At 41.9% G+C, this 15,100-nt stretch overlaps 1 protein-coding gene and 1 pseudogene across 4 annotated transcripts in view; both read right to left on the bottom strand.

Moving 5' to 3' along the window:
• LOC128593492 (butyrophilin subfamily 3 member A1-like) overlaps positions 1 to 10,965 on the bottom strand; it is a 45,600-nt gene extending 34,635 nt beyond the window's left edge. For 3 of the 4 annotated variants that reach the window (XM_053601527.1, XM_053601525.1, XM_053601526.1), the window contains exon 1: positions 10,807 to 10,965. In XM_053601527.1, the coding sequence (XP_053457502.1) occupies positions 10,807 to 10,858 (52 nt within the window). In that variant the 5' untranslated portion in view covers positions 10,859 to 10,965. Of the gene's footprint in view, positions 1 to 4,524; positions 4,660 to 4,918; positions 5,120 to 6,181; positions 6,464 to 7,481; positions 7,830 to 8,079; positions 8,170 to 10,806 lie in introns of those variants that run through there. The other variant, XM_053601528.1, reaches the window with a different exon arrangement.
• Positions 96 to 4,566, bottom strand: LOC128593495 (butyrophilin subfamily 3 member A3-like; annotated as a pseudogene).
• Positions 10,966 to 15,100: the final 4,135 nt, after the last annotated feature.

Here is a 15,100-nt window from a genome sequence, read left to right on the forward strand (position 1 = left end):
ACCATGGTGAGTAGAGTAGGTGTGTAAGGCCACTCCACTGTGCTGAGCAGACCTGTAGGAGCCTGGAAAAAGCCAAATGGAAAGAGAGAGGATTACTAACAATTTTATTGTACAAATAAAACATAACAACCACATGCTAGGCAGAGGGGGTACAGTGGTGAGCAATAACAGAAATGTAAGTAATAACAGTTCTGTCTCAGCATCCATCAGTTGAAAGGAATAGTGGTTTAAAATCCACAATGATCAGGGTGAATATACTTCTTTCCTGCAGATGGATTCCACAATGAGATTAACTATACCCCTAACGTTCTTCTAGCTTCCTTCCTCCTAAATTCTTATTTCATTGACAGGTTACTAGCCACACTTCCTAGCAACACGGCAAGACCGGTATTGGCCCCAGGATCACTAACCACATTGACAGGGTGGCAACACTTGTGCTGTGCTATCATTAATTTAGAGTTTGGCTTCTAGTCCCTTCCTGGAAAGAGAATCTCAGGGATGCACGTGGTCCCTTCCTGAGGGGAAAAGAAGGCCGGAAAAGAACAGGCAGGTGGTCAGGGACCATGGCTAAGCATCTCCCAGCTGCACAAATTACTTCATGAGCTATAGCAGTGACTTAATTTTGCCCTGCCTCAGCTGCCACATCTGCAAAATGAGACTACCCCACAGGGTGTTCTGAGGGTTAAGTGCGTGAAATCTACTTAGTGCACGTAGCACAGCACCCGGTATATTTTGTGTTCTCTGTAAATGGTAGTTATTGTTGTTCAGCTCCCAGCCATGTCACCTTTGGAAAGTTAATTCACTTTTGTGCAGTCTCCTTACCTGTACAAAGGGGATAGTAAAGGGACACCAAGCTGAAACCACTGTCATATGGCATAACTGAATGAGTATCAGCAAAGTGCTTCAGTGTGTGCACATAGATTGGTGGCTGTGATGGCTGCTGTGTGGAGGGAGACCTTCAGCTCCAGACTGGACCGGGAGAAGCAGACACATCACTTCACCCTGAGGCTCGGTAGTTTCATTAGCTAAGCTTGGGATAACAGGGGTCTTCAGGGAAAGTCAGGCAATAGGTCAAGAACACGGGAACTCTCCATGACTTTTGATGCTGGGCAAATGGTCAGTGCAGTGGGCTCCAAAGTTAAAATTCTGAAAACAGGACACAGAGGCCCAGAAAAGGAGGTATGTGGGAAGGTATAAATATGAGATCCATCCGTGGCATTGTAGAATGAGACCTCTCCAGTCTCATAGTCCAGGAAAACACCCACTTTCTCAGGGAGCCCTGAAAGCGTCAGTTTGGTCCTTGGTTCAGTGAGAGCACGATAGTTAGTCCCATCAGACCGTCCCATAGTCCAGTATCCATTCTCGGGTGTCATTTTGACCCAACCTTTTCTCTCCACATCCCTCCTACATACCCCGATGTGCCACTCTTTCCTGTCCCCCACCTCCACCTCCCAGTAATGTCTCCCTGATGTGAAATTCTCACGGCCAAGCACGCAGTAACGCCAATTAAATCTCTCAGGGATGTCTGGCAGGTCCCGTTCCTCCTCTGCACGCTGCAGACTCCTCAGGTCCTCAGACAAAAGGAGGATGGGGTTTGCTGTATCTGGATCCAGAATCACATCCGCTGCAGAGAGTTATATAATTTGTCTGTGGGGTCAGCCATTTTACCTGAACCCCAGAGCCTCAGCATACAGAGCCAGGGCTCTGTCCAGGGCCTCTGGCCAGGTCCAGAGCCTGCCATCCCCAACCTGGTAGGAATGTAAGACTCTCTCATTACTATCATGAGAGAAAGCCCAGGGGTTGTGTGCAGTGGGGAAGGAGAGGGTGAAATGAGGGTTGGAATCTGCCTAACCTGATATCCTGATACTGCCTCAGGAAGGAACCTTCTCATAATCTTCTTTTTTTATTACTAAAATCGACTCTGCCCATTTATATCATAGATTTAACTTTCCATGTTCACTCTATTACTCATGAACTTTCCTTTTCTATAGTCTATGTTTCCATACATTCAAGCCATGGAACATCTTTGAGCCTTATCTAAAGCATTTTCTTAGTGACAAATTAAGATAAATATACTCTATGGTTACGTAAGACAATAGTGTAATTTAATCAACTTGGGACAGGGGACAAAGGCAGCATGTCATCTTATAATGGCTGCTATGCCTGCTATGTGCTGGGTCTATCTTGGGGGCTTCATATGCCCCTACATCTACTCTCCACACTTGACTTTTCTCCACCTTCCTCTGGACCTCAAGAATATACTCTATGTACAGTGCCACTGGGTTTCCTTATTATTGGCTTCTTGTTGGGTTTGGCCAGTGGCAGGCTCTAGCTGAAGACGGGAGGGGGAAAGAAAATAGAGGCACAGCATTTATTTTCCCTGCTTCCTCTCTGCTGACATCAGATGGTGTTGCCCTAAGAATGGGTTGACCATTCTTAGGGAGCCCTCTATTTCAGCTACAGCTTCCTCTGTGTTCCAGTACCAGCCCCCGTCCCTAATCTTGAAGTCGAGGGGTAGAAATAGCTCCCCACTGTTGGTAGCCCTGAGACTATGTACTTTCTCTTGTTGCTTTCCCTTAATGCTATTTTTCCAAATCCTCGTCAAATGTCCATTTGAAACATATCAGTTCTTTCTAAATACATTTTTGCCTAATATGTATTCATTACCTTCTTTAGTCTTTACCTCAATGGTCACAAATTAAGAATTAAAATCATCATCTAAAGATGTGAAGGGCAAAGTTCAGATACATTAAATCCTTTGAGAATACACAGAGGCAGTAGGTGCCATATGAAGACTGAGATGTTCTTTAGGCAGACATTGCCTTCCTCCTTGGCATTTCCCATCCCCACTGTCCCTGCAGTATTCTTCACACTGTGTCTCCAGCCCCTCAGCTCCAAGCTTCATGCCTCTTTTCTTTCTTTTTTTTTTTTCATGCCTCTTTTCTCTCATAAAGGCCTATGGAAGCCCAAGACAGCAATACCCCCTGGTTCCAGGGCTATCAGCAGACAGGGTCCTGGACATGGGCACACCTTTCAATTGCAACCTCAAGGTACCCACCCAAAAGTCTCCTTGTCATTGGGACTCTTCTTCCACAAATATCAAGAGTTGGAGAAGAAAAAGGGATATGGCTGCTCAGATTGTTGACCTAGGGAAGATGCAGTGATTTACTCACCAGCTTGGAAGAGGGCCGCTTTCCATCCTGAAAGGAAAGAGACACACGTAAGAAAAGGTTAACATTTGTATTCTTGCCCACCTGGTACTCCTCATTCAGTCCTTTCTCTCTCCTGTTCTTCAGAGACTCTTTCACTGTCCAGCTTCCCTTCTCCACAGCTATGATGGATCAACAGTGGCAACTTCTAAAAAATGGTGGGCTCTATTTCCTCTGTCATGAGGGGCTGGCAGCTGCATGGCCAGGGTTTGCTAGGTGGTGTGCATGAGTGCCAGCAGCTTCGGGCTTCTCTTAGAAGCTCCCCAAAGCAGACGTGGAACCCCCACTGAAAATGAGTTTTTAGTTATATCTGATTATTCTGACAATATCAATGGGTAACAGTAAACAAAGGAGTGAAAGGCTCAGCGGGCATGTCCCAGAAAACTCAGAGATGATCAGTGCCACTTACCATCATAGGCTGGAGACTTTTCCCCAACTGCAATGAACAAAAGTCAGAGATGTCACTTGAAGTCTGCTATGTCTGATTGTCCCTTTGCCTTCTTTTTGTACCCACCTAATTTTCTTTCTGATCACCCCACCTTTCCTTACTTTCTTCCTCTATAAGGTTCAATTCTCTCCTCCCCTCTCCTCCTTCATATCATGCCCAGGAACATCATTTGATACCACAGGTGCTATGTTAGTACCTTTTTTTTTTTTTTCCAGTTTTTGGCCAGGACTGGATTTGAACCTGCCACCTCTGGCATATGGGGCCAGCGCCCTACTCCTTTGAGCCACACACGTCATCCTATGTCAGTGCTTTTTTGATGTGGTCTAGTTGATCTATTTTATATGTATCTATACTCCTATGTTTGGGGTCTATGGGTGTGTGTGTATGTGTGCATTAATCTGTATTATTTTTTACCTTCTGAAAATAATCAGAGAAACTTAATGAGATATTTCAGGGACTAATTTTTGAAATAGTTATAATAAATCTATGCCAACTGAGCCATTGTAGCCACTTCTGTTCATGAGGAACACTTTTGTACCTCCCTCTTTTTCTCATTTTTTCATTCATTATAATCTTACATTTTTCTTATCTCCTCAACAGCATATAAATTGGCCTTAATGGAGAGAGATGAAAGGCTTCTTCTCTCAGAGAGAGAGAAGGGAAAAAGAGAGAGAAAGGATAGGAGGAGGAGATAAAGAGACTGGCTCTCCTTCTGGGAATTTCTCCATGAGCCACACTTATTTTCTTTCCCTGTTTAAAGGGACTCAGGACCATTCTCCAACCCTGGACAGAGTTAGGGGTTAGAAAATATCCAAGCAGAGAGAGTTACAGTGATAATTCACAGAAAGCATCAGAGCTACTCACAAGCCATGTACCGGATTTTTCTCCACTCTGAAATGGAATCAAGAAGAAAGAGTCATCAAGGTGCTTAAAGCAGGAGAAGGAAGACATGCCTCAGTGTCTGGGGAAGTGGGAACTTACTGAGTTCATCCTCCAGCTTCTCTGGAATATAAGCAGAAAAAAAAAATGTTATGACAGGGGGAATTATCTGGACAATAAACCTTTAAACCAACTACCCTGTTTCCCCGAAAATAAGACATCCTCCGAAAATAAGACCTACTTACAGGAAAGATAAGATGTCCCCTGAAAATAAGACCTAGCGCATCTTTGGGAGCACACCTTACCATAAGACACTGTCTTATTTTCGGGGAAACAGGGTAGTACCAGGATAGGGGTTTAGATCCCTCCCAGGGCCAGATACCTCTCTTGTTTCGTTCCTCTTCCGTTGTAATCTGTGCCAATTCACTCATCTTTTGCTCTCTTTCTTTCTCCCTGAACAGAGTCTTTTTTTCCTTTTGCTGTCTCCACAAGAAGTAACCTGCCCCTAGAAGGAGCAGCAGCAAAACAGGCAGAGTCCCTGCCAGGGCAGCAATCCAGTGTCGGGCACTCCTGAAGAAGGGGTCTGCAAAGGGACAGTCTGTCGGCCACGGATCTGGTCCCTCTGCCTCCTGGATCCAGAACACCATGAAGTTTAACTGCTCACCCAGAGCAGAGGGCAGAAAATCCGTTTCATGAGCTTAAACAAACTTTTTCTTCCTAAAGGCTCAAACAACTTTGGATAAGATCTGGTAAGCCCTTACTACAACCTACTACTGTCAACTTCTCTTGAGATGTCTGCCTCTGCCATGGAAAGTGAGTGACTTGAGCACAGTCATGCACATCTTTTTCTTATTTAATTTTTCAATAGATAATACTTTTATATCATTCAAAAAATACATATAGTCTCCCTTCTACCCAGTCTTCCATCACTACCTCCATTTATTAGCTTCTCATTAGTCAGCTTTATATGATGGTTAAGAACCCAGGGGTCCTGGGTTCAAATGCTGGCTCCTCCTCCACTTGACTAGCAGTGTGACCCTGGACTAATTATTTAACCTCTCTGTTCCTAGTGCCTAATTTATAAAATGGGGTAAGGATAGTACTTCCTGAGAAAAAGGATTGATTGATTCTTATAAAGTTCCTGACATACAGCAAGTGTTATGCAATTGCTTATTAAATGTAAATACAAATATATTCTTATTTAGCCTCTTTTTTACACTAAAGAATTCGTTAATGAATTCTTGCTTTGTGTAGAGTGTATCTTGGAAATATTGTCATAGTAGTATAGTTCGCATTATCTCTGTTTTTTTCGCAGCCATGTGGTCTTTCTGATTATGGTTGCACAAGGTTAGAAACTATACAGATGTTCACTGTTGAAGAAATTTGACTTCAGTTAAACATCTTAATTATTTTTCCCCAATTCCTATTAGCTGTCATTTTTTCTGGCAGTGAGACAATGGTCACTAACAATTTCTGACGTGGACAGCTTTATGGAGAAAACAAGTTCCCCTAAAGTAAAGAGAAGGCTCTAAGTCTTTCCTCAGACCTTATATTCACTTCAGAGACTCACCCTGCAGGTATGCACATATCCCCCTATATTTAGTAGCCACATCTCAGCTCGCGTAATAGCAAAAAAGGCACTGACCTGCGATGGAAATCCTGGCTGTCTTCTCCTGCTGGAGGAGGGAATTTCTGATGGTACAGGATGCCTCCTCCCCAGAACTTCCTCTCGTGATCACAGATGCTGCCACTGCATACAGGCCCACTCTGTCGGCAACCACAGGTGCTGCCAAAGTCGGAAGGATGTCCCCTCTGGCATCTCTCCACTGCACTTGGGGCTGGGGGTACCAGCCAGTGGATCTGCACTGCAGGTGGATCCCTCCATCCTTATAACCTTTCATTTCCATGTGAAGATCAGTGCCCAGTGCTGTGGAAGGTAAATCAGTCTGAATTCTTTGGAGCCTCCTGCATCAGGGAGGGTCTCAACAGGAATCAATGACACATTCTCATTAAAGAATTCAAGGAGAGTTTCACGCAGGAGGTGTTTACAACATTGTGGTCCTGAGCTAGTGCAGTACCCAAGGGCCAGAAACAGTGGGGCTATTCCCACTCACCCTAAACTCAAAGACAGGAGGAGTGGGAACTGTCTCTGAACAGAAAGAAAGGAGATCATTGTCCATAACCACATCAAGGGCCAAAACACCTCATATTGGCATTGATGGACCACTTTACGAATTAAAGCTTTAGTCTGGCCCCAGTCTCTTTCCTCCTAGAAAAGATTAAGGTTCCCACTTACAAGATTAATTCCCTCTCTCAGCTTTCTGACAGCATCTAATTCAGGGTATGTGGGGGGGGGGATGGGGAGCTACTTCTGAAAACCTGCACCAAATTCCCGAATACAAGTCCAAATTCTATACTAAGTCTTCTCGAACATCTCAGACAGCCCACAGTTCTTGGTGGTGTGATCTTCCTTGCTGCAACAAGTAATTAACACTGCTACATTGACTTCAGCTGTGCTCCTTGAAGCCACTAATTGGAGAACATTAGCAGCAGATATAGCCCCTATGCTCAGCCTCCTAGGGCCCACAATAGCCAACATCTGGTAAGGCCACAGAAGCCATTCGGTACACAAGTAAACCAAAGCAACTGGTGTATGTGTCACTGAAGAGACAATTTCTTATCCTTCCCATTCCTTGTCCTTTGCTTCCCTTCTTAGACACCTGGGGGCCGGGGAGATGGGAATGTTTGCTTGAGCATGTACGGTCTAGGAGGAATTCTTCCTGAGGGAAAACATGCCTTTGTCAAGGGTCTAAGAGCAGCTTAGTCCGAAGACAGTGCAGGCAATTCCTAGGGGCCAGGCAGGAGTGCCCTGCACTGGATTTCAGGCAGGAATTCTTACCCCAGGTTCCACTAAGGAATGACTAAGAGCAAAACTCAGGGCTCACCTGCTATCTTCAGTTCCACTATGGCCTTTTCATAGAAGTTGCCATCTTGGAAATAACACAGGTAGTTTCCACTGTCAGAGGCTGTGACGTTGTGTATTCGGAGAACAGCCTTCCCTGCAGTGATGTCATCTCGTAGAATGGAAGTTCTCCCTCGATACTCTGGAGTCTGTTTGTCTTCCACTTCCTTTCCATTGGCATACACGTTCACTACCTGCCTAAGGCTGGATCTCACCCACCTCAGCTCCATGGTCTCTGCACTCATTGTCGGGGACAGGTGACAGGGCAGATCAGCGTCTTCACCTACCCTGGCCAGGATGGGCCCAGGGGGTCCATGTACAGCAAAGTGAGCTGGTCAGCAAAGTGGACGAATCTCCATCAGAGGGTGTTGGCCATGAAACCATCAGAGTGAGGGTTCTTCTCAGGCAGGGAAGGTGAGACATTAAGAATCTAGAGAGGAACTTGACCCTAACAGAGGCATCATTTGTCTCTTCATGGCATGTGAAACTTCAGTTTGGGATGAAACTACCAGGTATAGGAGAAACTCAAAGGATCTAGGTAATTGTCTGCTTCACACACATAAAAACAGAATCACACCTACCAGAGCAAGGAGTGAGCAGCTGGATTAGGACGAGGCAGATGAGGATGTCAAGCAGAAGGAAAGCCAGGTCACTCGCCATTTTCATCTGTGCTGTGTGTCAGGAGACACCAGAGGGATGATGCAGACACTGTGTCCTGGAAGGAGCTATTGGATTCCATATGGAAACCTCCACTGCCCCAGGGCTATCTCAAGTGTGGTGACCCAAGAAGATCTTAACCCTGCCAACAATCTCTGCCCTAGAGATTCTTAACCTTCAAGTTTAAACATGAAAAATCACCCCTAAAAACACAGATATGATAAATGCACATATGTTATCCCACCAGGAAATCCTTCACTTTACTGCCTGAAAATCTCAGAAATCCCTTTCCCACACTTCTCCTGCCACACCAGATCCAAGCCTCCATCATCACCTTCTAATTAATGCAGAACCCTCCTCACTGGCTTCTCTGGTTTCACTGTGCTTGCCATTTGTGGGTGTGCAACACTTTGGCCTTCCCGTCCCTAACGCTCAGCCATTAACCTGGTCAAATCAACCTGTTCAAAAGATTCTAGGCAGGATCCAGGCAGACTCCCCACAGGAGCTCTGGAGCCAATCAGGGGCTGACCCTACCACTTGTTCATCACTAAGGCATCAAAAGAGCTGTGAATAAGATCAGGTTTTGCCCATCTTTTCTTTTCCTCCCTTCATTAAGTCATTCAACAAATACTGAGCACACACAGTGGGCCAGGCTGATCCTGTCATGTGTTAGAGCCAATAAAAGAGTAGATGATGGCTCTGTGATTCACAAGCTCAGTGACCTCAGTCATGTGACAAAGTTTATTTGAAATATTGGGAAATACGAAATTTAGGATGTGCACTATTTACCCAGCAATTCCACTTCCTGATATCTAGTCCAGCAAAATACTTGTATGGGTGCACAGAAAAGCATGTATGAATTATTTTAAGAAGTATAAAAGTCATAATCAACAGAAGCAGGTAACTATAGGAGACTAGTTAGAAGAACAGTGGTTCATCCCTAAGCAAGTATTCAATGAAGCAGTCAGAGTAATTTATTGTCACTTAGCTGGGTAATTGAGATATACTAAGTCGTCAAATAACACATTTTGCAGCCATACTAATGATTCTATTTTTTTTAAAAAAGCAAAGCTATAGATTTGTAAGTACACATACTTGTATATATAAATATCTCAAGAAGGTATGAAAGATGCATGCTAAACTGAAGACTGGTGATTTAGTGAGTGAAGAGACACTTTGGCCTTTGTTCTCATGATTTTAAAAGTATATTAATACTTTAAATCAAAAAAATGTTATGTACTAGTTAACAATTATTGCTTTTATGAGTAATTTTAGTAAGTGGAACTTATTAGGTGTTCAGTAAATACTAACTCCTCAATATTTTCCCCCAAAACAAAGGAGCATAAATCCCACAGTCATGGTACCTGCTTCTGGGGGTTCCTGTGTCTGAGAATTGCCTTCCAGGAGGGTGGGAAAGGGTGAAGAGGAGGCAAGGGACAGAGGTCTGTACACTTGGCTATCCTGCCTGTGCTTAGTACCTACACCACACTCAGACTAAACATTGCCTTTCAGCACATCTTATCTCCTATGTATGCTGCTAGAGAAGGGGGATTATTATTAGTATTGTCAGTATTATTAGTCCCTGAACTAACAATTTCTCTGCTGTCATCAGAATGAGAAATTGGTTTTCTATTTTTTTATCAGCTATTTATTTTTCTTTTTCATGATTATGGATAATTTTGAAAATGAAAAAATATAAACAAATAAAATTTTAAATTGTGTCTAGTAGTAATCATATACTCTCCTATTGGGAATGTAAATTTTTTTGAAAGGGCCTTAACAAAGTATTCTTTCAGCTAAAATTTCCATTTATACAAATTCCTGTTGAAGAAATAAAAATCAGAAATCAATTCAAAGATTTATGTTTAAGGCCATTTAACATGGTGAAATCTATAATTGCAAAATGTAGCCACCACATGGATATCCAAAATAAAGAAATGGCTAAATAAATAATCGTCTAATAATACAATGAGTAGCTTGTAGCCATAGGAACAGATACTTTCGGTTTTCAATAAATGGAGAATAGAAAGAAAAACAAATACTATGTCTAAAGGATACCAAACAAGGTACAATGTACAGTTCCAGTGTTGTTAAAATTATAAATAATTACTCTTCATTAAAAACCAAATTTCTTGTGGCTGCTTAGAAATCTCTTTTAACGAGTAAACTCTGCGTTGTTTAGCCACGCCCCACTTGTACGTGTATGTTGGTTCAGAGTTTTCTACAAAATAAATAGTTCTGACATGGACATATTTATATAAGGATCTTCAAGGCGCGTTTCTTTTTGTAATCTCTTAGAATAGATGCCTCGGCATGGTTAGAACATACTCTAAGGCTCCTTTGCTCTTTTCTCACCATGATACATTCTTAAGAACATTTAGGTGGAATATTGTCTCCCTTTCTATCTACCAAATCCCACCCGCAGTAAGTCCTCGTTCTTTGCATCACTTCTCCCCTCTCCCCTGCGTGCTCATGTGCAAATGTGTCAGCCGCGCGCGCGCGCGCGCGCGCACACACACACACACACACACACACACACAAACTCTTCACCCCTTTCTCTGTCCGGATACTTCCCTCCATCCCCATTTTCATCTTGTCAGTCCCTCTTCTCCCAGGCCCTGTAACCCTGCTAATCAATTTCCCTCACTTACCCCCTGGTATTCCCATCTGAGAATCACAATCCACAAAATAAAGGTGATTCATAGTTGTCCATCTTTCTACTATGGTTAAGAGGTTCTTATCTGGAAAAAAAAAAAAAAAAAGAAAGAAAGCAGAGTTCGTTCTCAGGCAGCGAGAAACACCGAGTCTTTGGAAACATTAGTGTTCTGATTGGCTCAGAAGTGGTGTTTCTCATCAGTTGCTGGGCAGAAATCACTGGGGAAGGATAGAACGAAAACTGAAACTACATTGGTTCGTACCCATTGAGGATTCATTCCATTCCAAGCCGCACCTCCCATAGTGTTTGTGTTTCTTTGTGTTTACTTATTTGAATTATGTTTGCATGTATATTAGAATTTTTTAATGTTATTTTATCTCTTCTTACGCCTTTTCTATCATAAAGTCATTAGAATGTAGTAGAAAAATATAAAGAGAATGATGTGCATTTTTTTTTTTTTTTGGAGACCAGGTCTCACTTTTTCACCCTCAGTAGAGTGTTGTGGCGTCACAGCTCACAGCAATCTCAAACTCTTGGGTTCAAGCGATTCTTTTGCCTCGGCCTCCCAAGTGTCTGGAACAACAGGCGCCTGCCACAATGCCCAGCTCTTTTTAGAGATGGGGGTCTCGCTCTTGCTCAGGCTAGTCTCAATCCTGTGAGTTCAGGCAATCCATCTGCTCAGCCTCCCAGAGTGCTAGGATTACAGGCATAAGCCACCACGCCTGGCCTGGAATGATGTGCATTAATGAAAACACTACTGTGATAGTTTACTAACATCTGTTTACATGTCGATGGGTACATGCAGGAGGAGGGTCTCTTACTATAGAGCCTAACAAAAAAAAAAAAAGAAGGAATGGGAAGAAAACCAAACTCACTGCACCATTTTAAGCACCTCTGGCATCCTGGTCTAGGATCCATTAACAAATACAATTTTCTAGTTTCCAGAGTCATTGCTGCTTGGCATTTGTACATTTTTCAGGAAATTCTCATTGCTGGTGTTTCTTAGCAAGTTCATTAATCCTCAGCTCCTTTTTTTGTGCTATATTGCATTTTCATAGGCATTGTTTCTCACTCTGCTAGTGTATTATGTGGTATCTGAAGTTAGACTTTAAATAAGCTGTAAATATTATAAGAGGTCTGTGGGACAAACTTGTTCTCCCTGTGGCCTAAGATCTCCCAGGACACTTTGTTTGGTTTGCAAGACAGTGCTCACATCTCCGAGGCTCTATGTGATCTGGACTAATGGAATCTGATTGTATTACAACAGTTTGAATGTAGGCTCTGTGGTTAAGTGGCTGGTCTCTTGTGTGATATCTTTCTTCCCCAATTTTTCTTAGTAATAAGATTTAATTTTCTTGTGTACTTCAATGTTCTTTCCCACCATGTAGATAGAAGAGGTCAAGGGACTAAGCTTGAGTTAATGGTTTGCAATTGAAAGTGGTAGGGTTGTGCTTTTCCCAGATATGGTTAAAAGGAGAGGCTGAAACAGTTGGGAGACACTTATTCTCTCCCTACTTCCTTCTTCCTCTTACCTAGTACATGGACTTTGGACCTGGAGGTGCAGCAGCTGTCTTGTGCCAACATGGCAACCTTGAGCAAGGAAGTCAAATGCTGAGACAGTAGAGAAAGAAGACAGAGTGAGTTGGGGCGTGGAAGGCATCCCTGAGCTGCCAGACTAGCCCTGGATTCATTTTACATGACAGGAAAATCGACTCTTATTTTGTTTTAGCCAATAGTACTTTTGGGCTCTGTTATCAACAGTTCTTTCCTCCCTGCCTCTCCCACCCACCACTAGTTTGTTATGAAACTTATAGTAAAGGTAAAAGAAGTTTTGTTTGTTTGTTTGAGACAGAGTCTCACTGTGCCATGGTGTCATAGCTCGCAGCAACTTCAAACTGTTGGACTCTAGCGATTCTCTTGCCTCAGCCTCCCAAGTAGCTGGAACTACAGGTGCCCGCCACAATGCCTAGCTATTTTTAGAGATGAGGTCTCACTCTGGCTCAGCTTGGTCTCCAACTTCAGCCTCCCAGAGTGTTAGGATTACAGGTGTGAGCCACTGCGCCTGGCCAGGTAAAAGAAGTTTTAGTGAATACCATTGTAACAGGGTTGGGGGAACTTTTCATGTTGGAAAACCACATTAATTTACCTGTAATCAAATAAGGCCATATTCAAGAAACTTAATTAGATATACTTAAAAATTCACATTGTTTTTTTTTTTAAATATATTACAAGACTTAATAATTTCAAAAAATGAAAACTATTTCTCTGTTTTGAAAGTTAACTAAGCTTTTAATGATTTTGTTTCATTGGCTTTTTGTTGGAAAGTACTTTTTGTTGTAACATGGAGTTCCACAGTTTTCAGTTGATCCTCTAGATGGGCATCAGTCATTTGTGACCTTAAGGGTGTCTTGATTTGGGGTAGGTAAAAAAATGTAGATTTGCAGCAATAAATCGTTGAAAAGCAAGAAAGCATTTTGGGGCAAGTTGCTGAAGGTGTGGGTATTCTACTGCATTTTTCCACATTTTAATAGGATCTCTTTTAGCATCAAACAATGACTTTAAAGTGTCATCTACTGCTAGCTCAATGAGTTCCATCTGTAGTTCTTTAGATATCTTGGTGATATGAACTGGGTGAGGCTAAAATGCTAATTTGAGTGTGATGTGATGATTCTCAAAGTCAGCGAACCTTTCATTGTATTCCCCAATTAATGGTTCTATAACAGCTGTGTATTCTTGATTTGCATCTATTATCCTGCCTATCAATGACCTTTGCTAACTGGAGAAAATGTTCATCCAAAATTTCCTTTCTGGCTTGGGGCCCATAGCTCAGAGTTTAGGGCATTGGCCACATACACCAAGGCCGGCGGGTTCAAACCCAGCTCAGGGCCTGCTAAACAACAAGGACAACTGCAACAACAACAACAACAACAACAACAACAACAACAAAAATAGCTGAGCGTTGTGTTAGGCGCCTGTAGTCCCAGCTACTTGGGAGGCTGAGGCAAGAAAATTGCTTAAGCCCAAGACTTCGAGGTTGTTGTGAGCTGTGATGCCATGGCACTCTACCGAGGGTGACATAGTGAGATTATCTCAAACAAAACAAAACAAAACAAAGCAAAACAAAAATTTCCTTTCAAAGACATGGTTTTAAAAAATGGTAGGTTTTTAAAAATGCTTGGATTTTTGTCATGTTATTATGTATATACTTAATTTTACCTTTCAAAGAAATATTCAAGTTTTGATTTGACATGAATCACACAAAAATGTTGCATTCCTACAGAAATCTTCTTTCAATAATTCATATGGCCTGGTCTGTTCTTCATAAAATTTAGCTATCTGTTCTGGCAGAGATAAAATTTTGGCTAATACCTGTCCCTGTGATAGCCAACACACTTTAGAATGCTATGACAAGTCTACATTGAATACCTCATTGCTCAGCTTTAACATATTACAATACTGGTGATCCCTTGTTGCATTTGTAGAAATATGGTTAATAATATTTATACTCATTGCAAAGTGTTACTTAAAATGGCAGCTTTAGCACAGAGATTTTGCTAATGCAAGATACAATGAAAAGAAATGAAAACATCTGGATCTGTTAATAATTCTTTTATTTGTGCAATAAACCCTTCATGTTTTCCTATTATGGAATGTGCATCATCTGTACACATGCACACACACATACAAATTCACTAATTTAGCTCAATTTTATGACATTTATCTTGAAAGTTGCTGAAAGTACCTATTCCTTGTGTTCTGTTCCCAAGAGTGCCCGAAGTGAATAACTCTTTGTAGCAAAGAAAATCTTCTCTTAACACCAGGGTAGTCAGTAGTATCAGTTGCTTCATTAAGTGACTAAATAATATGTACATTTTTTTAAGTATTGCATTTACATATTCATTAAGTGATTAAATAATATGTGGACATTTAAAGTGATTAAATAATATGTACTTTATTTTTTGAAGTATTGCATTAAGTTTTTTGTTAAGTTGAAGGCTAATTCATGCTACTGATCAGTTAAGGTTCTCCTTGAAAGACATTTGTTTGAACTTTGACAATGCATTCTTTTTCAATTTCTGCACCACTGAATGGCTTCTCTTTTTTCCTGATTAGGTAATCTACTTTATAAGTTGCTTCAGTGGCATTATTTCTAGGTCTTACTGGTGATTGAAAGAATGGTCTTTGCTTCTACTTTTCAGTTTTTAGTTTCTGCAATACAACCTTTTGTGCTTTTCCCTCTAATTTAAAATATTTGTGGTCCTTATGAGTGTTATAATTCTGATGAGTAT

This window comes from Nycticebus coucang, chromosome 9, assembly GCF_027406575.1.
Source record: "Nycticebus coucang isolate mNycCou1 chromosome 9, mNycCou1.pri, whole genome shotgun sequence".
NCBI lineage: Eukaryota > Metazoa > Chordata > Mammalia > Primates > Lorisidae > Nycticebus > Nycticebus coucang.